Below are 22,041 nucleotides of genomic sequence, written 5' to 3' on the forward strand. Positions count from 1 at the left end.
TGCACATGCCCTGAGGCAGAAACATAGACACCCAGGGAAATTTCACTGAAACAACTTTGGTGCTGAGGGAGTTTAGGCACTACAGGGTTCTCTGGCAGCTGAGCAAGAATTTTGTGAACCCCAGGAGTGCCTAAATCTGTGACTCAGGCACCTACAGGGGCAGTTAGGTACCTAAATCGCTTTGTGAATCTAACACTGGGAAACTAACTCCTCCCTGCTGCACTTAGGTTCTAAGTGGTCACAGTAAACAGCCTCTTGGGAAATATGCAAGTCAGAGCCAGGCACAGATTTTCTGTCCTTCATTATCAGAAGCCAAACAGAGATGTGGTTTTAAAACTCCTTGGTGGAGGAGGACACAATCTGCTGGATCTCATTCAAAATCTTCTCCTTGTTGTTGGACACATTCATCTTTGCTCTTTTGAGGAGTTCTTTGACATCATCCTCTGAGTAATGTCTAGTAAAGGTGGTAAACTTGTCTCTGAAGTCCTTTATTTTACCTAGGAAAAAAACAGGTGGGTAAGTATCAAATAGAGGGAAACAGTGGTACTGCTTTTACACTTTTACTGCTCCCAGGAGCATAGAATCCAGGTACCTAAAGAGGAAGGGGAACACCATGGCCAACTTCTGAGGTTTTCTTAGAATCACAGAAATGTGGGGCTGAAAGGGACCTTGAAACATCACTAAGTCCAATTTCCTGTGCTGAGGCAGGACCAAGTGAACCTAGAACATCCGTGACATATGTTTATCCAAGCTGTTCCTAAAATCTTCAGATGAGGATTCCACTACGTCCCATGGAAGTCTATTCCAGAGTGAAACTACCCTGAGAGTTAGGAAGTTTTTCTTAGTTTTTTTCCCCCAACAAAAAATAACATGTGACCAGATGACTAGCAACATAAACAATAAAGGGGAGGGGATGAAGATCTGAATAAGTAAAGAACATTTCACAGATTTTCTGACCAATTTAATGAATTCAAATCAGCAAGGCCTGATGCTATTTACCGACGGTACTGAAGGAATTAGCTGAAGAAATCTTGGAGTCACTGGCAATAATAATTATGAACTCATGGATGACAGGAGAGGTCCTGGAAGACTGGAGAAGAGCTCATCTTTAAAAGGGGGGGAAAGGGGAGCCAGGGAACTTGGGAACCTACTAGAACAATGTTTAAAACATTAAATTTGCAAATACCTGGAGAACAAAGAGGTGATCATTAGCAGCCTGCGTGGATTGGCATAGAACAAATCATGCTAAACCAGCTTGATTTCCTTCTTTGACAGGGTAACTGATTTGGTTGATAGGGTGAATGAAGTGGACATAATATAGCTGGACATCAGCAAGGATTTTGACACAATCCCACATGACATTCTGATAAGTAAGCTGGAGAAATGCAGACTTGGTAGAACTACCATTAAGCAGATATATAATTGGTTAAACAACCTCAAACAAAGAGTAACTATTAATAGAATGATGTCAGATTGGAGGAGGTCTCAGGTGGGGTTCCACAGGGATCTGTGCTGTGTTCAGTCTTGTTTAACATCTTTGTTAATGACCTGGATGTAGGAATAGAGAATATACTTATCAAGTTTGCAGATGACACAAAGTTAGAGTGGTTGCCAACACTTTGGAGGATAGAGCTAAAATTCAAAGGGATCTTGATAACTTGGAGCATTGGGCTATAGACAACAAAATGAAATTCAACAAAGACAAATGTAAATTTCTGCACTGAGGGAAGAAAAACCAAATGTACAAATACAGAATAGGGGGTAACTGGCCTGGCAGCAGCGCTGCTGAGAAGGATCTGAGAGTTGTGGTGGATCACAACCTCAATATGAGTCAGCAATGCGATGCTGTTGCAAAGAAAGCAAATGCAATTTTAGGCTGTGTTAACAAAGACATAGTATGGAAGTCACGAGAGGTGATACAGGTGATACAGGGCAACTGTAGTCAGTGCTGGTTAGACCTGAGCTCGAGTACTGTGTCTAATTTTGGTCACTAACGTATGGAAAGGATATACAGAAGCTGGAGAGGCTCCAGAGGTGAGTGACAAAGATGTTCAAAGGGATGAAATGCTAGCCCTATGAGCAAAGGCTGAAGGAACTTGGTATGTTCAGTTTGGAAAAGAGAAGATTAAGTGGGGCATGATAGCTGTCTTCAAATACTTAAAAGACTGCCATAAAAAAGACCGAGAAAGTTTTTCTCTCATGCCATAGAGGGCAGGATAAGAGGCAATGGGTTCAAACTACAGCAGAGCAGATTTAGATTAAATCTCTGGAAAAAAAATCCAAACTGTAAAAATGGTAGGACAATGGAACAAACTGCTTAGGGAGGTCATGGAATCTCCTTTACTGGAGGTTTTCAAAAGGAGGCTGGGTAGCCATCTGTCTGGGATGGTTTAGACAGAACAAATCCTGCATCTTGGCTGAGGGTTAGACTAGATGACCCTTCCGGTCCCTTCTAACCTTATCGTTCTATGAATCTAATAGTGAACCTAAATCTCCCATGCTCCATATTAAGCCTATGACTTTTTGTCCTATTTTCAATGGACATTGAGAATCATTGATCTCATCCGCTTTATAAAGCCCTTAACATACTTAAGAGGGAGGGATAGCTCAGTGATTTGAGCATTAGCCTGTTAAACCCAGGGTTGTGAGTTCAATCATTGAGGGGACCACTTAGCGATCTGGGGCAAAAATTCAGGATTGGTCCTGCTTTGAGCAGGGGGTTGGACTAGATGACCTCCTGAGGTCCCTTCCAATCCTGATATTCTATGAGTCTATAATTGAAGACTGTTACCAGGATTAGGTGAGGATCACAGCTGTTATTTATATTTTCAAAAGTAAGTTTCCAGTCCTTAGGTTTCAGAGTAAAAGCTGCAAATGTGACACTGATGCACTTTAAAGGCTTAGAAACCAGCAAACAAATACAAATAACCAAATGCTTATTGTTTTAACAATGTCATGATTTTAAGCCCATCTCATGCTTTTAAGGGAGCTTATCTAGCTAGATAGCTAGATAGCTAGGGTATATGGGGATAGCCTATCTAGCTATCTATATACACTGATGTAATGGACTGTGTAGCTCAGACAGGCTCTGAAAGGGTTAATGTGGGCCAATTATGTTCCCTGGCTACACCTGGAGGGAGAACCAGACTTAGCTGAAGGTGAGTCCCAGCTGGGGAGGGAGCTGGGTGGGCTCCATGAAGGCAGGAGTTTCAGAGAAGGAGGAGGCTGCAAGGAGGACCTCTCTCTGGGTTAGGGAGTGGAGAGACATGGAAGAGAGTTGGCTTCGGGGATGGTCTCCTGAGTATCGAAATCTGGCAAGAAGCAGTGAGAGAAAGCATCCATTGGAACAGAGCAGGCTGCAGTACTAAGCCCTGATAAAAAGGCAGGAACTGGAGAACCAGGGAAAGAGCTCTGGGAATTGCTCAGCAGAGGAACAAAGCAGCAGGGATGGATGAGAGGCCAAGCCTGAGGAGAGTAGTAATTGGCTTGAGTTTATCCTTTTAGCTCGGGATTTGTGTTAGGGGGTTCCAGGGGAGAGCCCTGGCCCTGAAAGAAGGCTGAACCTACAGAGGTTGTGGAGGGAGAAGGCCTGTAAAAGGAGTGGACCTTCACTGTTGTTTATAGGGCCCCTGGACTGGAACCCGGTGGAGTGCGAGGGCCAGGGTTCCCTTACCAGCTACAGGAGAAAGTGGCATGAAGTCCTTAAGAAGGGGACAAGCATGACTGGAAGCCATGGGGCAAGGTTGTACAACATCCCTAGGACCTAGAGTTGGTGCCAGAGACCTGCTATAAGGATACTGGACTTTTATTTGTGGGAAACTGGTACACCAGAATGGGTGGATTTACATTGTGACCTGGCCCGAGGGCTGAGTCCTGGGAAAAGGCGGTCCACCAGAGAACAGCGGAACTCAGGGGCTGGGTTACGGAGAGTCATGGCACCTAATTTTAGACCCCTGGAAAATCACTGGGATTCACAAAGGCTGAGTTAGGTGCCCAGGCTTCCTGTGCAATGAAAGAAGAGAGACAGGCTCCTGGGAAAGTGATCCACAAACACCAGTATGCTAGGCTGGGAACCACCTACGCTAGCCCGTGGGAGATGCCCAGGAGAGGGATGTGTGCTAACCGCTGAGGGAGTTCAGCACCCAAGTCCAGGCTAGAGGGAGGTGCCTGTCTCTGCTTGGGGTTCTCATCTGTGATAACAGACACTCTATAGCCTGGTGGTTACAGCACTGACACGGGCTGTGGGGGGCCCGGCCTCCATTCCCCCTGTTCCGCTGACTCTCCAATTCTTTATCCAAAGTAGAACAGATACAATAGGAGATACTGAGGGAGTCCCACATCAGCATATCCCCTTGCCCAGTGGTTTTGGCCTTTGCCTGAGAGACGGCACATCCCTCTTCAAATCCCTTCTCCTCCCTCAGGCTGAGGGGGAACTTGACCTGCCCCCCCATCCCAGGTGAGTGCCATAACCTCTGGGCTAAAAGTTATGAGGGAGGGCCTCCCTCCCTGCATTTGTCTGAGTGCACGTGTGGGGCCTGATCCTGCAGGCCATGCCTCAGCATGACTGCCACAGCCAAGTGAGGCAGAGAAACACCTCTCTTCATGTATCTGGAAGCCTAGGATGGGGCAGCAGTGGACATGCCCAGAGACGGAAACTCAGGCACCGAGAGAACTTTTCTGCAAATCATAGGCCCTGAGCAAGTGTAGATTCCTATAGAGTCTGGTGGCAGCTGAGCAAGGGTTTTGTGATTCCCAGTGAGGCCTGGTTCTAACATTTAGGTGGCTAAACTGGCAATGAGGCACCTAAGTCTGTTTGCGAATCTAGCCCATAGAGTTTTAGAAGAGTGGTGCACAATTAAGTTACCTGGACAATTTATGGTGTTGAAGAGTGGGAAGTGCATGACAGTGGGAACATCCTTTCCTCTGAAGATGTAGCAATCGGAGGGGTGATCTGGGTCCTTAATCTCTTCTGGATCTATCTTGGGAAATGGGATGTGATTTGTCTTACAATAAATGGCAGTTTTCTTGATGGTCTGGAAAGAGGGAAAAGTAATTTTAAAAGAAATAAATAAAAAATGACCATCTCATTAATAAAATGTGATGTCACTAATATGGCCAGGCTAGAGAGTTAAAAATATCCCTCACCTACAGTATACAAACATTCCAAGGAGCCTCTAAAGAACTGACTAATCGAGGGCCTCCTTGGAAACCAGACATGATCCTGTTGCCTTATCTGTGTAGCAGGAATCTTTGCATAACAATGCATATACTGTGGCTGAGGTTTTCAAAAGCTCCTAAGGGATGTGGATGCCCAGTTCCCATAAAGATTAATCCCTTAGGTCCCTTAACCTCAGCCCAACGTAATAAACAGAAATCAAAGCCCAGACGTTCAGCTCCAAAAGCACAAGTTTGATTTTGGTTTTGTCTTTTACAAATTCATCTATAGAAAAACTTGTCTTTGATGTTAACAAAGCAGCAAAGTGTTACAGTAGCTGCGGCCACTAGAGGGAGACAATATCACCTGTGGAGCCCTGGTGAGATGGGAGGCTGAGGTTAGCGAGTTTGCAGAGTTCTAACTGACTTACTGGAACTTAGTTCACATTTCTACTGACCCCGCCTCCTCCTGCTAGAGCGCTCTTGGCTCTGTACGTGCTAACAGAAATGAAAAGTGGTCAAACCTAATGACTGTCATTTAGCCTGTCAGATAGGACTGTGATACACACACGGGCACATCTGTGGAGTAAGCAGCTGCCATTTTCACACAGAGTAAAACTGAATTTCAAGTTTTCCTCTTCTTCCATGACATCCACAGGGAAAGAGAGGTCACGACTGGCCACGTGCCCACACCCCAATCCCAAGCGACCTTGCAGGGAATAAGGTAAATATTCCCAGTGGATCCTATACGTCCACACATCTCAAATTGTGATCCCCACAGCACCTTCAGGGAATCCAAATTACTGCTGCTAACAACCGTGTAACCTCACTGGGTCATGGGCCAAGTCCTGGGTATTTCTGCAGTGCTTGATCCCGACGGGGGCGTTGGGAGATATCACAATGAATAACAGAAGTTACCTCGAAAGGATCCCCGGCGCTGAAGTCGAAGGAGAGGATCAGTTGCACTTTCCTCTGTGGGCGCAGAACGAGGGGGTAGGCAGAATTTATGGCAATGCCGGCATCAATCAAGTAGATTAATTTGTCTTCTGTCAAGCCAGTGGATTGGGCATCATGACCTGCGAAAGTGCACCCAAGTATTGTTTTAGGCTGTGATTTTTCCAGCGGGTCACAATGAGTGAGGTGCCCAAATCCCCCTGAATTCCATGTGCATTTTCAAAGGTGCCTCAACTGGCAGATAAACTCTTAGTGGGATTTCCTAAGGCACCTAAAGCAAGTTAAGCACTGTCAGGAGAAGGGAGATGCAGCTAGCCTAATTATGTGCTAGCTTAACCCCCCACAGTCTAACGAGCACAGCCGGGCCCCAGCTGAGCTGCCTGATTAGCCCAAACACCCAACTGGCTGTGGGGAGCTGCAAACTTGCTCTTATGACCAGTGACAGGGCTCTGGCTGCTCAAAGAATTCACCCATGGCTGGGAGAGCTCCTGCTCCTGCCCTGTGCCCAGCCTTGGACCCACCTTGTCTTGCGCCAATAACCGTCTCTGATTCCTGGCCTCTGACTCTGCCTTTGACCCTCGGCAGCGGCCACTGGCCTTTGACTCTGGCACCTACCCTCGGCTCCAATTCCTGGCTACTGATGCCTGCTGTCATCACTCAACATGACTCCTGCTCTAACCAGTAGGCATGACAACCCCCATTCTGGTCACTGACAGGCACCTAACTAGTGGGAGTTTGATGCCTGCCCTGCTTGGGTGCTTCTGCAGTTACCACAAGGGGCCAGACTTGCAAAGGTGGGTTGGTGCCTAAAGATAGAGAGAGAGGCCCAGTGGGTATTCAAAGTGCCCAGGGCCCAGCTTGATAAAGGTATTTAGGCACTTCTGACCTCAGTGCCTAACAGATTTAGGAGCCCAATCTCAATGTTTAGGAGAGAAAATCTCATTGGCAGTCCATAGTCCTAAATCAGTTTGGTGTTGCAATGCTGACCACATCAACGCATAAATACCTTTGACAATCTGGGCCTAGATGTCTCAATCCTATTAACCACAGATGTCTATCGGTATCTTTAGACACTAAAACCTTGCCCTGAGCCTCCTTGAAAAACCTCAGCTCTAATTTTGAGAAATTAGCATCTAAACCAGCTCAGTGACACATGGGCATGATCTATAAACATATATTTGAGGCAGCATTTGGTAAGTCTCCGTTTTACGAGAATCCCGGCTGCGTTATAAAGAAGTCCTGACTCAGGGCAAATTCTGAATCATATTAATACCGAGAACATTTACTGTTTGCTTTGACACTATCTCACACCAGAGTGGGGCAAACACAGCAACAACGCACTGACAATCATCTGTCCAAACAAAAGCCCCACAGTGCCTTCGGGTTTCATGTGGGTTTCCCTTTTATTTACTTTCCATGAACACTCAAAAAGGCAATTGGAGCTGGTCAAAAAAATGAAGAATATCTGCTTCTCCCCCCTCACACCCCAAAAAGCATTGGAATTTCAAAATTGTTTCATTCCACAGGGATGGAAGCTGACTCATTTTCTGTTTTTCATGAACAACAGAGATTTTAATCCAATAATTTCCCCGAAAAAACTGAGTTTTTTCTGTGAAAAAGTTGATTTTAGAAAATGGCCATTTTCCACTCAGAATGAAAATATCACTTGATAAATGTTGACCAGCTGTAAAGAATACCTCTTGCCTTAATGATGATTGGGGATGCCTTGCAATCTGAGTCTCATAAAACCTTGTAAAATACATTGTCACACCAGCTCTCAAACAGTGGTGAGTGGATAATGCAAAACAAACCAAAACAAATATTCAGAAAAGTTTGTTGGAACAAAAAGCAGAAATTCCATTTTTACTGCTGCTTTTATTCTCTCTTGTGCACAAGAATTTTCATAGGTTTGTGATAATTCTCATAGTCCTCAACATCCTCCCTCTGGGGCCTTGAGAAAGTAATTTCTCATTTTTGCACCTCAGATCTCCATCAGTTACATGCGAATAACAGTTCTCTGCCTTGCAGAAAATTCTCAGCTGTCACCAGGCACTCAGGTAATATGGCAATGTGGAGGCCAATAAACAGGTTACTAGATACAGAATTTGTGATAAATTTCATGACACTGTCTTTAAAGCTTTGTGGGCTATAAGACAGCTGTCCCCTGTCCCCCCCCCCCCCGCCCCAATCATAGAATCATAGAATATCAGGGTTGGAAGGGACCCCAGAAGGTCATCTAGTCCAACCCCCTGCTCGAAGCAGGACCAATTCCCAGTTAAATCATCCCAGCCAGGGCTTTGTCAAGCCTGACCTTAAAAACCTCTAAGGAAGGAGATTCTACCACCTCCCTAGGTAACGCATTCCAGTGTTTCACCACCCTCTTAGTGAAAAAGTTTTTCCTAATATCCAATCTAAACCTCCCCCACTGCAACTTGAGACCATTACTCCTCGTTCTGTCATCTGCTACCATTGAGAACAGTCTAGAGCCATCCTCTTTGGAACCCCCTTTCAGGTAGTTGAAAGCAGCTATCAAATCCCCCCTCATTCTTCTCTTCTGCAGGCTAAACAATCCCAGCTCCCTCAGCCTCTCCTCATAACTCATGTGTTCCAGTCCCCTAATCATTTTTGTTGCCCTTCGCTGGACTCTCTCCAATTTATCCACATCCTTCTTGAAGTGTGGGGCCCAAAACTGGACACAGTACTCCAGATGAGGCCTCACCAATGTCGAATAGAGGGGAACGATCACATCCCTCGATCTGCTCGCTATGCCCCTACTTAGACATCCCAAAATGCCATTGGCCTTCTTGGCAACAAGGGCACACTGCTGACTCATATCCAGCTTCTCGTCCACTGTCACCCCTAGGTCCTTTTCTGCAGAACTGCTGCCTAGCCATTCGGTCCCTAGTCTGTAGCTGTGCATTGGGTTCTTCCGTCCTAAGTGCAGGACCCTGCACTTATCCTTATTGAACCTCATCAGATTTCTTTTGGCCCAATCCTCCAATTTGTCTAGGTCCTTCTGTATCCTATCCCTCCCCTCCAGCGTATCTACCACTCCTCCCAGTTTAGTATCATCCGCAAATTTGCTGAGAGTGCAATCCACACCATCCTCCAGATCATTTATGAAGATATTGAACAAAACCGGCCCCAGGACCGACCCTTGGGGCACTCCACTTGATACCGGCTGCCAACTAGCCATTGATCACTACCTGTTGAGCCCGACAATCTAGCCAGCTTTTTACCCACCTTATAGTGCATTCATCCAGCCCATACTTCCTTAACTTGCTGACAAGAATACTGTGGGAGACCGTGTCAAAAGCTTTGCTAAAGTCAAGAAACAATACATCCACTGCTTTCCCTTCATCCACAGAACCAGTAATCCCATCATAAAAGGCGATTAGATTAGTCAGGAATGACCTTCCCTTGGTGAATCCATGCTGGCTGTTCCTGATCACTTTCCTCTCATGCAAGTGCTTCAGGATTGATTCTTTGAGGACCTGCTCCATGATTTTTCCAGGGACTGAGGTGAGGCTGACTGGCCTGTAGTTCCCAGGATCCTCCTTCTTCCCTTTTTTAAAGATTGGCACTACATTAGCCTTTTTCCAGTCATCCGGGACTTCCCCGGTTCGCCACGAGTTTTCAAAGATAATGGCCAATGGCTCTGCAATCACAGCCACCAATTCCTTCAGCACTCTCGGATGCAACTCTTCCGGCCCTATGGACTTGTGCATGTCCAGCTTTTCTAAATAGTCCCTAACCACCTCTATCTCCACAGAGGGCTGGCCATCTCTTCCCCATTTTGTGATGCCCAGCGCAGCAGTCTGGGAGCTGACCTTGCTAGTGAAAACAGAGGCAAAAAAAGCATTGAGTACATTAGCTTTTTCCACATCCTCTGTCACTAGGTTGCCTCCCTCATTCAGTAAGGGGCCCACACATTCCTTGGCTTTCTTCTTGTTGCCAACATACCTGAAGAAACCCTTCTTGTTACTCTTGACATCTCTGGCTAGCTGCAGCTCCAGGTGCGATTTGGCCCTCCTGATATCATTCCTACATGCCCGAGCAATATTTTTATACTCTTCCCTGGTCATATGTCCAACCTTCCACTTCTTGTAAGCTTCTTTTTTATGTTTAAGATCCGCTAGGATTTCACCATTAAGCCAAGCTGGTCGCCTGCCATATTTACTATTCTTTCGACTCATTGGGATGGTTTGTCCCTGTAACCTCAACAGGGATTCCTTGAAATACAGCCAGCTCTCCTGGACTCCTTTCCCCTTCAAGTTAGTCCCCCAGGGGATCCTGGCCATCCGTTCCCTGAGGGAGTCGAAGTCTGCTTTCCTGAAGTCCAGGGTCCGTATCCTGCTGCTTACCTTTCTTCCCTGCGTCAGGATCCTGAACTCAACCAACTCATGGTCACTGCCTCCCAGATTCCCATCCACTTTTGCTTCCCCCACTCATTCTACCCGGTTTGTGAGCAGCAGGTCAAGAAAAGCGCCCCCCCTAGTTGGCTCCTCTAGCACTTGCGCCAGGAAATTGTCCCCTACGCTTTCCAAAAACTTCCTGGATTGTCTATGTACCGCTGTTTTGCTCTCCCAGCAGATATCAGGAAAATTAAAGTCACCCATGAGAATCAGGGCATGCGATCTAGTAGCTTCCGTGAGCTGCTGGAAGAAAGCCTCATCTACCTCATCCCCCTGGTCCGGTGGTCTATAGCAGACTCCCACCACTACATCACTCTTGTTGCACACACTTCTAAACTTAATCCAGAGACACTCAGGATTTTCTGCAGTTTCGTACCGGAGCTCTGAGCAGTCATACTGCTCCCTTACATACAGTGCTACTCCCCCACCTTTTCTGCCCTGCCTGTCCTTCCTGAACAGTTTATAACCATCCATGACAGTACTCCAGTCATGTGAGTTATCCCACCAAGTCTCTGTTATTCCGATCACGTCATAGTTCCTTGACATCACCAGGACCTCCAGTTCTCCCTGCTTGTTTCCAAGGCTTTGTGCATTTGTATATAAGCACTTGAGATAACCTGTTGATCGCCCCTCATTCCCAGTATGAGGCAGGAGCCCTCCCCTCACAGACATTCCTGCCTGTGCTTCCTCCCGGTATCCCGCTTTCCCACTTACCTCAGGGCTTTGGTCTCCTTCCCCCGGTGAACCTAGTTTAAAGCCCTCCTCACTAGGTTAGCCAGCCTGCTGGCAAAGATGCTCTTCCTTCTCTTCGTAAGATGGAGCCCGTCTCTGCCCAGCACTCCTCCTTCATGGAACACCATCCCATGGTCAAAGAAACCAAAGCCTTCTCTCCGACACCACCTGCGTAGCCATTCATTGACTTCCACGATTCGACGGTCCCTACCTAGGCCTTTTCCTTCCACGGGGAGGATGGACGAGAACACCACTTGCGCCTCCAACTCCTTTATCCTTTAACCCCTTCCCCACTGCTGCCCCTTCCCCACCCCCACCCTCTGCTGTCCCTAGTGCCCATTATACAGTATAGTCGCCCCTTCAAGCTGGGAATGGGCGACAGGGGATGGATCACTTGATGATTACCTGTTCTGCTCATTACCTCTGAAGCACCTGGCATTGGCCATTTTCAGAAGACAAGATACTGGGCTAGATCTGTCTGACCCAGTGTGGCCATTCTTATGTTCTCACCCCCTGCTGCCCCCTGCGACCCATTACACAGCATAGCTACTTTTTTCCTGTCTCTCACCCTCTGCTGCCTTCTTTTGCCCATTATACAATCTGGCTGCCTTTTTCCCATTGCTTTCTGTTTAAGCTATTCTCTGTCAAAACAGAACCTTGAAAAACAGGGAAATTCATACTGCAGAGGTAGAAACAAAAGTGGAAAGTGCAATTCAAATGGATTTTGCTTACTACTTTTGTACAGAAAGTTGTTGGTGCACCCCCATATCCAGTAGAGGAGACAGGTTATGGTTTTCCTTAACAATTGGCATGAACATCCTATTAGGCAAAAAAAAAAAATCAGAATAAAAATCAAAGCTGAAAATAAGTACAAAGAAATAGCTAGAAGTCTATAGACTGAATTCCTTTTTTCTTCTCGGTTGCTAGTAGGTGTGAGTAGGGGCAGAGACAGGTATTTGTTGATCCACAGGCACTCAGGTAGCATAGTGCCCCTTGCAGAGCAATTGCAATAAACACAGAGGTTATTCTGCTTCGGGGCTACTGGACTCAGCCTGTCTGATTGTCTAGCTCCCATACTGACTGACAGACACTGTGCTGGCTGGATGCAGGGACTCCTACTTGTGCAGCCCCCTCTGACAATGGATGTTTCTTTGCATTTTCACAGGCATAACTGAGGACCAGTTTTGGTGTGACAGGACTTGGAATGGGGATGGGGTTTGAGGAGAGAGTGGTGGGTCAGGAGTGAAAGGGCAGGCCAGAAGACTGCATGAGATCAGGGGGAACCCACAACTCCAGGGTCTTTATACAGAGAAATTTGAAATGTTGGGGTTTGTTCTAAATCAAGAACAAAATGGATTAACTGATGGAAAATATTCTCTTTTAGAAATAACTTTTACTTTGGTTTTACCAGACCTAGAACACCAGACATTGTGCTTCTTACTATGCTTGTAAAATAAATAAATAAATAAATAAATTGTACTGTCAACAATCCTGTTGCTCGTTAATAAAAAATTAGTAACTAAATTTACTTTCTCCAAAGGTAAGTTTAGCCTTTGTTTACTCAACGACATCTAAGGCTGCTAGATACTTAACTGCCACACACCTTCAATATGGTATTACTTCAGGATAAGTTCTAAATGGCCTTGTGTTCTCTTAAATTACAGCAAAGTCCCTCAGGGCCAGATTTAAAAAAATATTTAAGCACCTAGTGGGATTTTGAAATCAGTGGAGGTTAGGTGCCTAGATGCTTTCAAAAATCCCATTCCAGGTTTAAATCTTTTAACCATATGGCCTGAAACTTACAAGCACTCTTATTCAGCATCTCTGTATCTTTTGTGGGATTCCTTATTTCTTAACTATTATTAGTCTTGGAAGGATTAGATTTTGATCAGTAAATGTCAATTTCATAGGACACTCACATGGGAAAAATAATTCCCGTCTATATGATCTATGATAACAGAAATTTATCGAGAGGCAAAGCATGAAAAATGCTGCTTGAGAACTCATCTGAGTTTGATTTAACTATATTTACTTTATATATTTTGACATGTGATGTTGACAATTTGTATTTTAATGGTTATAAAGCTTGAACTTTTTGAATGTCAGTGTTAGGAGACACATTCCCATAGACTTTCAATAGGATTTTGGTGGCAAAAGGACCCTAGGGCCTTACATAAGAACATATGAATGGCCAGGGGGAATGAACAGAACAGGTCAATTTATTGACTGATCTATCCCCTGTCGTCCAGTCCCAGCTTCTATTAGTCAGAGCTTTAGGGACACCCAGATCATTGGACTGTATTCCTGACCATCTTGGCTAATAGCCATTGATGGACCTAGCCTCCATGAATTGTTCTAATTCTTTTTTTAACCCGATTACACTTTTGGCCTTTACAACCCTGGCAATGAGTTCCACAGATTGACTGTGCATTGTCTGAAGAAATATTTCCTTGTGTTGGTTTTAAACTTATTGCCAATTAATTTCATTGGTTCATGTGCTATGTGAAATGGTAAATAACACTTCCTTATTCATATTCTCCCACACAATTTATGATTTTAATAAATCTCTGTCATATCTCCCCTCAGTCGTCTCTTTTTCAAGAGAAACAGTCCCTTTCTTTTTAATCTTTCTTCATACAGAAGCTGTTCCATCCCCCTAATTATATCTGTTGCCCTTTTCTGACCCTTTTCCAATTCTAATATACCTTTTCTGAGATGGGGAAACCAGAGCTGCACGCAGTATTGAAGATGTGGGCGTACCATGGATTTATATAGAGGCAATATGATATTTTCTGTCTTATTATCTATCCCTTTCCTAATGATTCCCAACATTCTGTTAGCTTTTTTGACTGCAGCTGCACATTGAGTGGATGTTTTCTGTCAACTATCCATAATGACTCCAAGATCTGTTTCTGGAGTGGTAACAGCTAATTTAGACCAGATCATATAGAGTTGGGATAATGTTTTCCAATGTGCATTACTTTGCATTTATCAACATTGAATTTCATCTGTAATTTTCTTGCCCTGTCACTCGGTTTTATAAGGTCCCTTTGTAACTCTTCCCAGTCTGACTTGGACTTAACTATCTTGAGTAGTTTTGTATCATCTGCAAGTTTTCCTTTCTCCAGATCTTTTATGAATATGTTGAACAGCCCTGGTCCCAGCACAGATCCCTGGGGCACCGCACTATTTACCTCTCTCCATTGTGAAAAGTGACCATTTATTCCTAGTCTTTGATTCCTAACCTTTAACCAGATACTGGTTATCATAACTTTTTGTTTTTCCCTCTTAATGTGAGGGGGGAAATAGAAGAAAGAGATGACACACTTGAAATGATGAATTATGGAGGGAAATAGTTAAATGACAAATTTTCTTCCTTTTAGGGCACATCTGGTTCTTTGCTCCCACATCTGGGGCAATAATTTGGAAAGTCAATGGGCGCGATGGCTTTGAAAAATCCTGTCTAACTGAGAAAAGTTTCTATAAAATTTGCCTCCAAGTTCCTTTTCAAAAATCCAGATGAGTTCAGCGAACACCACCATTCTTTCTTCGCAGCTCTTCAAATCCCTGGTCTCACTCACTTCACAGCACTTCAGGTAGGAATTGTTGCAGTTCTCCTCTGCATAAATAATGGACAAAATGAGGTTAGATTTGGGACAACAATGGAAGGCTCATTAGATATGTTTAGGGTTTCAGGGACGTTCAATGGGGGCTAAGGCAGTTTTGGTGCCCAGGTCCATTGAAAAGCAATAGTATTTGGGGTCCTAATTCCCTCAGGCCCTTTTGAAAACTTCAGCCTGTGTGTATTGGAACAGCCCTGGGGATTTGTGAAAATATTGGGAAATACATGGATGTTGTCATGGAAATGAGCATGCCACAGTTCATTCACAGCAATTCATGAGAGCTGGCATTACCGAAGGCACCAAAGGACGTAGACTTTGGACCCCATTTGAAAATCCAACTCTAAATGATTAGACACAGGGAGAGGCAGTAAATTTAGTCCTGCTGGTCCACTTGCCTTTCAGGAATTCCTTCAGATGCCTGAAGATTCCCTCGCAGTCTTCCCCAGCTGAGGCATAAACATGAAGCTCCTGGAGGAGGAGGGGGACACCCTGACAGTGTTCACTAGTGTAATCAGTACCTGGGGAGGAAAGAGAACATAATGTGCCCAGAAGGCAGCTGTCTATCCTGTGAGGCCCTGGGGGTGAAGAGACAAAAGACTCATGTTCCCAGTGCCCAAAATCTCCTGAGAGCAGGGATGCAACAGCAAGTGTAGGGTCAGATACCTGGCTGCTGAATCTGTCTCTACCTGGTGTCCTAGAATGTCAGGCCCCATGTCAGTAGAAGGAGGAGTGCAATGGTTAGAACTTACCTCCCAGTGGCACCTGGCTTACGGTGTGAGCTACCTGGGGCTGATGAGGGTTTCTCACAATTTTATTTATTTATTTATTTATTTAATGAAAAATGGATGTTCAACCAAATTGGCAACTGGTTTGTGGTTTGAGCTGCTTAGTGCTCACTAAGGTCTGAGGAGGTCATTTGGGCCTTCTGGGACAAATGCACCCACCACTACCAAGCATCATCCTGTCTGGTCCTGGACCTACAGCTCTAAAGAAAAGTTCACCCCCATCTGTCAGGCAGTGGAGGTGGAGAAGTAACTACAGCCACGCTGCCAAACCTGCAGTCACTGGACTCTCCAGAGGTTCAAACAGAAGTGTAGGGGGAAATTCCCCCCATGGTCAAGTGTTAGCTGGTTTGGGGTTTCATGCTGACTAAGCTCTGAGGAGGCAATTTGTGCCGACTGGGATAAGTCCACCTACCAATGACAGGCATAGAAACTGGCAGTCCTTGTAGACCTCCTATAAGAAGCAAACAAACAGCCCATTAGTACTGTAGAAATTCCCATCTCCCTGACTACCACCTCACACACCCTCCAGCCCATCAAAAATTCAGGCATCCTCACCTGTCCACCTGATTAGTTAAGCACCCTGTTTGGCCCCTCCTCTTAGCTCTCCCTTGCATCAAGTTTTAAGGTCAGGCTTGACAAAGCCTTGGCTGGGATGATTTAGTTGGGATTGGTCCTGCTCTGGGCAGGGGGTTGGACTAGATGGCCTCCAGAGGTCTCTTCCAACTCTGTTATTCTATGATTCTAACTTTAAATTTCTCTTCCTCGCCCATAACGCCACTCTGGCCAACTCCTAGAAGAGTTTCAGGATCCCAGTTTCAGAAACCCCATGTGGAGTTGGGTTGCAATAGTGGATGGAGCGCATAAGAAGTCACAACTCAGACTACGCTGCCAATCGTGCAGTTGCTGGATCTCACTAGTGAACGGTTATTCCCCATTCATGTTCCAGTGCTCTCTGCTTTAGGGTATAGCTGCTTGGGGCTGGTGCATGCTAAGGAGACACCCAAAGCCCCCTATGGATCAATGGACACCTCTTCTGGACACTTGGTGCATCTAAGGAAATGTCTTCCATTGGATACAGCAAACGGTTTGCAGGGTAGAAGTTAATAAATTGAACTTTGGGATTAGGGGGGCTGGTTATGAGGGCTGGGAAGGAAACCTGTATGTCATGACTTCACAGTAGACCTGGTTTCAAATTTCCTAACAGCACATTATTCATCAGAAATGGCCATATAGTCAAAATTTAAACTTTCCATGGAAACATTGATTTTCACAAACTGGAACATATCCATTTTGGAACATATTGCTTTTGATGACATTTCTTTTTGGTGAAAAGAGAATTGAAACAAAATGTTTTGATTTAGCCCCCAATATTTATTTTATACAAAATATAAAGTCACATTTTTAAAAAGTCTAAATCACAACAAACCATACCCACTTTATCAAAAGGGAGAGCTTTGATTGACCTGTAAAGATTCTTTTCCAAACATTTTGAAATTGTTTGGTTTCATTCTGATTAGAATTTGAAAAGTCAGAATTTTCTTTCTGCAGAAGATTCAACCAGCTGGACTTCACAGGGACACCTTTTAAATGCTTTCTGCTTGCAAACTTCCCACTGTGGGGAGATCAGAAAAACACTTGGGCTCTTTTCCTGGCTCCCCTCTGATTCCCTGTCTGGCCTTGGGGTAGTCATTTAGGGCCAGATTTTTAGAAGTATCTAGGCACCTAATGATATTTTCAGAAGTACCTAACTGCCTCAAAATCATTGATTTCAAAGGTAGATAATCACCTAGATGCTTTAGAAAATCTCATTTGGTGCCTAAATATCTTTAAAAAACTGGACTCTAGGCTGAGATTTACTACAAATACTAAGGGAGTTAGGTACCCATAGAAGTCAGTAGCATTTGGGCACCTAACTCTCTTGATCTTCTTTGAAAATCTCAGCCAAATGACTTAAGATGAAGACTTTCAAAGGCACCAATGGGAATTGGACACTTGGCCAGGATTTTTAAGGTATTGATTTGCCTAAATTTGAAAATAGGTGCCTAGTGTGATTTAAAATGTTTTTTAACTTGCATTAAAATTCATTCTTGTTGGCAGTATTGTTATATCCAGGATATGAGAGAGACAAGGTGGGTGAGGTAGTATCTGAAGGAGAGTAGGTCTCTTTCATTACAATTCATAACTTCTCAGGCCAGAAGTGTCATTGTGATAGTCTATTCTGACCTCCCGTATAACATAGGCCATAAAAGAACTTCTGGACACATCTGGGATTTGCTCCCCATGTAGCTCCCAGTTGACAAGATTCAATGGCTGGACAGAGAAGCTAGACAAATTCACATTGGAAATAAGGAAAACATTTTTTTTTAACAGTGAGAGTAATTAACCACTGGAAAAACTTAGAAAGGGTCATGGTGGATTTTACATCTCTGGCAATTTTTAAATCAAGAGTGGATGTTTTTTTTCTAAAAAGAACGGGTCTAGTAATTATTTGGGGGAAGGTCTTTGGTGTTTGTTTTACTGGAGGTTTGATTTAGTTGGGGATTGGTCCTGCTTTGAGGGTTGGACTAGATAACCTCCTGAAGTCCCTTCTAACCCTGATATTCTATGAGGTCGTACTACATGGTCTCAATGGTCCCTTTCTTGCCTTGTAATCTATTACTCTCTTGTGGATAGTTATTTCTGCCCTTTTTGGTTTAGCATATATCTCACTGTGAGTGGTTTAAGCTAATGTGAGAAAGCCATGCTTACACCTGAACAAGAGTGTCCACATGAGGGTTATTCTGGTATACCTATACCTGGATAACTGGTAAAATTCCCCATGTAGCGAAGGTCACATATGAGCTTTCAGGGTGATTTTGTTCTGAGCAAGCGTTTGTCAAACAGAGACTATCAGTGTTAACATTCATTGAGACCCATGAAAATCACATATGTCATTAATGGAAATGGCCTGATTCCCCTCTGGCTCAATCTATGCTTATAGGGCATGCCTGTGTTCTTCTCGGGAGTGAAAAAACACACACACGTGGCTATGCCAACTCCACTCCGCCCCCCAAAAACTCAGTATAGCTATGAAGATGGAAGAGTGCTTCTGTCAATATAGCTAATGTTGTTAGGGGAACTAGTGGTTATATACCACCAGAAAAACTCCTTCTGTCAGTGCAGTCATAGCCTCTCCCAGTGGTACAGATCAGAAATAGCTCTCTTCATGTCAATGGAGTCATGTCAAGATAAACCCAGGGCGAGTTTAAAAAAAAACAAAAAAACACGGCCCATGGTTCCAAGGAATTTAATAACCCACCTGCTTCACCTACTGCACAGCAATGTTCTCTTAGTTTTCGGAATATTTCCTTAAGAAAGTCTCAGCAATGGAAAACAACACAAGCATTATGAGTGAGATCTCACAGCTAAGGACACTAACCATATAATCTAGGAAATCACATTTGGGTCACGAAATTTAAAAATTAGTCATTGTTTTCTTTAAGGTTTAGGTGCTCTTCGATCTAGGCATCAGGGACCTGATTTTGATATGATTTGCACTGGTGTAACTCAGAAGGAGAGTGGGTAAGAAAACTGAATTTCTAACCTGTGGAATTTGTTTTCATCTCAAATTGGTTCAAAAAAGTCAAAACATCAAAATATCTTGGAGAAATGAAATTGTAAAATATTTCAATTTAGAATTGCCAAAATGACCTTACTAAAATGTTTTCTTTCAACAGTGAATCATTATATGGGAAAAGAAAATGGTATAAATATATAATATAAAATATGTGATATTTTTAGCTACTTAGCTAAAAAATAAATAAAAGTTGAAACCAAATGAAAAGATAAAGTTGAATAAAACGATAAAGTCAAAACAAAATACTCCATTTTGGTTTTTGTAGCATTTTGAAAATTTTCCATCAAATATTATATCAGAATTGACACATTCCCACATTTTTTTTGATTGGCGGAAAACTGTTTAGACAAAATGTTTGATGTGGCTCTACTCAGAAGTAACTCCACTGACTTCACTGGCATTATTCCTGATTTATGGTAGTGTAAATGAAGACAATTTCTCACTGTGGGGTTAAACCAGTGTAAAACAAACCTGAAACTACAATCAAGGCTTAGAATTTATCATTATCTAGGTTTTATAATCTAGACATTGTCTGATAACTATTGTTTTCAAATCACCACCACAAATCTTGAGGCCAGTCTTTGAGTGTTTGCTTCCCTTTAAAATCATCAGTAACCAATCATCTAGTTTTGGATTTCCTCGACACCTCCATACAATGAGTCGGATGTCACTTACACTGGTATGAAGTGGAGGTAATTCCACCACTGACTAATCATTTGCTCCTGATTTATGCAGGTGTAAGTGAGGCCAGAATTTGCCCCAAAGGCTAAATCTTTGCAAAATGAGATTGAAGTTTGAAATCAGGATTTAATCTAAACTGAGAGTTTCAAAAATGCCTAAAGGAGTTGAATTTCATAATCTCATGGATTTGTAGAGTTTGAGACCAAGAGGCCACTAAATTTCACATAGATGTCACTGGCTGAGCCCAGTGACCTCAGTTAAACTAAGGCACTGTTCAGGAGACTGAACTGTTGGTGTGTCACAGGTAGAGAACAGGAAAGATTGAAGGGCACCTGAGGCAGAGGTCCTGGCAATGGCAGGGAATGACTAGGTGAGACATGCCCATATAATCTCAGCAAGAGACCTGCACCCCATGTTGCTGAGAAATGTTAAGAAAACCCCATGGTTCCTGCCAATGTAAGCTGGGGGAAAATTCTTTCCTGACCCCAAATCTGGTGATCAGTTGAACCCTGAACATGACTCACCAACCAGTCATCTGGAAAGAGGATTCTCAGTACCACATCAGAACACTGGCCTACCCCAGCTGTATCCCATCTCTAGCGGTGGGAAAATAAAATAAAGTAAAATAAAATAAAATAAATAAAAACAGATTACAATTGTACATCAGGGAAGAAATTCCTTCCTGATTGCTGCCAGTGACTGGCTGAAGCTCTGAAGCATGAGATTAGATTATGCCCAACTCTTATTAACATTAATGGAAATTAGCATCCAAATCCCCTCATCAGTTAAGAAAATCTCAGCCCTAGATATAATAATCTGGAAATTATCTGGAATGCTGGAGATTATGAAAGGCACAAAATGAGAGTTTGGTGCTTGGTCTCCCTCATCCTTGAAAATCCAACCCATCCACAAATGGCAGACACCCTCGGGCTACTTTAGGATACTGTTAAAACAGTGACTGTTTGACACATGACAGTGTCACTGTGATAAACAGTAGGGCATTGGAATCATTGCTACAGAATGGTGCCGTAACTCCTCCATTGGGGATCTGTTCCGATTCCACTGACGACTCGACCCTACCTTCAACACACAGAAATGTCAGTACCTATTAAATATTCCTTGTTTGCATCCATGCTTCCAAGGGCACTTCCCCATAAACCTGAAAACAAGAAGGAAAAGACCTTATTTACCACAGTGGAGCTAAGGCAGCATCAAGGACTTTCCCTTTAATATGACGTAAGGAGTTGCCTGGGCAGGAGCCCCATTAGCAGAAAAGTCAAGGGGGCACTGGCAGGCCAATCTCTCATGGGTTATGTGCTTTTGCAACTTGGTTCACACATTGATTCATAACTGAAAAGTTTATTGTAAGTAGAGGTGGTCAAAAAATATTCCAATGTAATATTCTTTGCATCAGCATATACCTCTTTTGTCAAAATTTGAACTTTCCATGGAAATTTGTTGATTTTTGACAACATTTCATTTTAAAAATAAATGTGAAATGAATCAGGTTGACCTTATAGGAGCAGAACGTTTCAATTTTTCATTTTGAAATGACCTTTCATTTCCAAATTGATTGGACTGTATAATACAGTGTAAATGAAACTATAACAGACAACATTTGAAGAGTAGAAATAGGAAGGCAACATTTCGATTTTATCAAAATGGAAATCATTTTGTGGGAAAGGTTTAAATTATGTGTTTTATTTTTGATTTGGGATACAAACTAATGTCCAAATTTCCTGCGGAATGGCAATACCAAATTTCAATCAATCCTAATAATGAGTATTGGTATTTGTAATATCATAATGCCTAGGTGACCTAGCCATGAAGAAGGACCCCATTGTGCTAAGTGCTGGACAGACACGAGACAGAAAGACAGTCCCTGCCCAGAGCATTTGATAACTTTTGGAACATTCCTGCCCAGTAGTGAGTTGAGAGCTAGGTGAGGGCAGGGCAGCCTCAGGAGGCAGTGGTTGTCTTCTCAGTGGGTGTGTTAAATTTATTTGTTATGTTTGCAATCCTGCTGGGTTTACTGTTATTCCAGGATCATAGAACTGTAGGGCTGGAAGGAACCTTGAGCT

General features: G+C 43.7%; 1 protein-coding gene across 1 annotated transcript in view; it reads right to left on the reverse strand.

The window, feature by feature from the left end:
- Positions 1-330: 330 nt before the first annotated feature.
- Positions 331-22,041, reverse strand: part of LOC311529443 (cytosolic phospholipase A2 gamma-like) — a gene marked incomplete at both ends in the record, with an annotated part of 28,673 nt that continues 6,962 nt past the window's right edge. Inside the window, 7 exons of the mRNA XM_084645417.1 lie at positions 331-497; positions 4,865-5,033; positions 6,073-6,230; positions 11,988-12,074; positions 14,749-14,874; positions 15,274-15,396; positions 21,066-21,119. Coding sequence (XP_084501543.1) covers positions 331-497; positions 4,865-5,033; positions 6,073-6,230; positions 11,988-12,074; positions 14,749-14,874; positions 15,274-15,396; positions 21,066-21,119 — 884 coding nt within the window. The remainder of the gene's footprint in view (positions 498-4,864; positions 5,034-6,072; positions 6,231-11,987; positions 12,075-14,748; positions 14,875-15,273; positions 15,397-21,065; positions 21,120-22,041) is intronic.

The sequence above is a fragment of the Lepidochelys olivacea genome (genome assembly GCF_965140295.1).
Source record: "Lepidochelys olivacea isolate rLepOli2 genome assembly, chromosome: 13".
NCBI classification, from domain to species: Eukaryota; Metazoa; Chordata; order Testudines; family Cheloniidae; genus Lepidochelys; species Lepidochelys olivacea.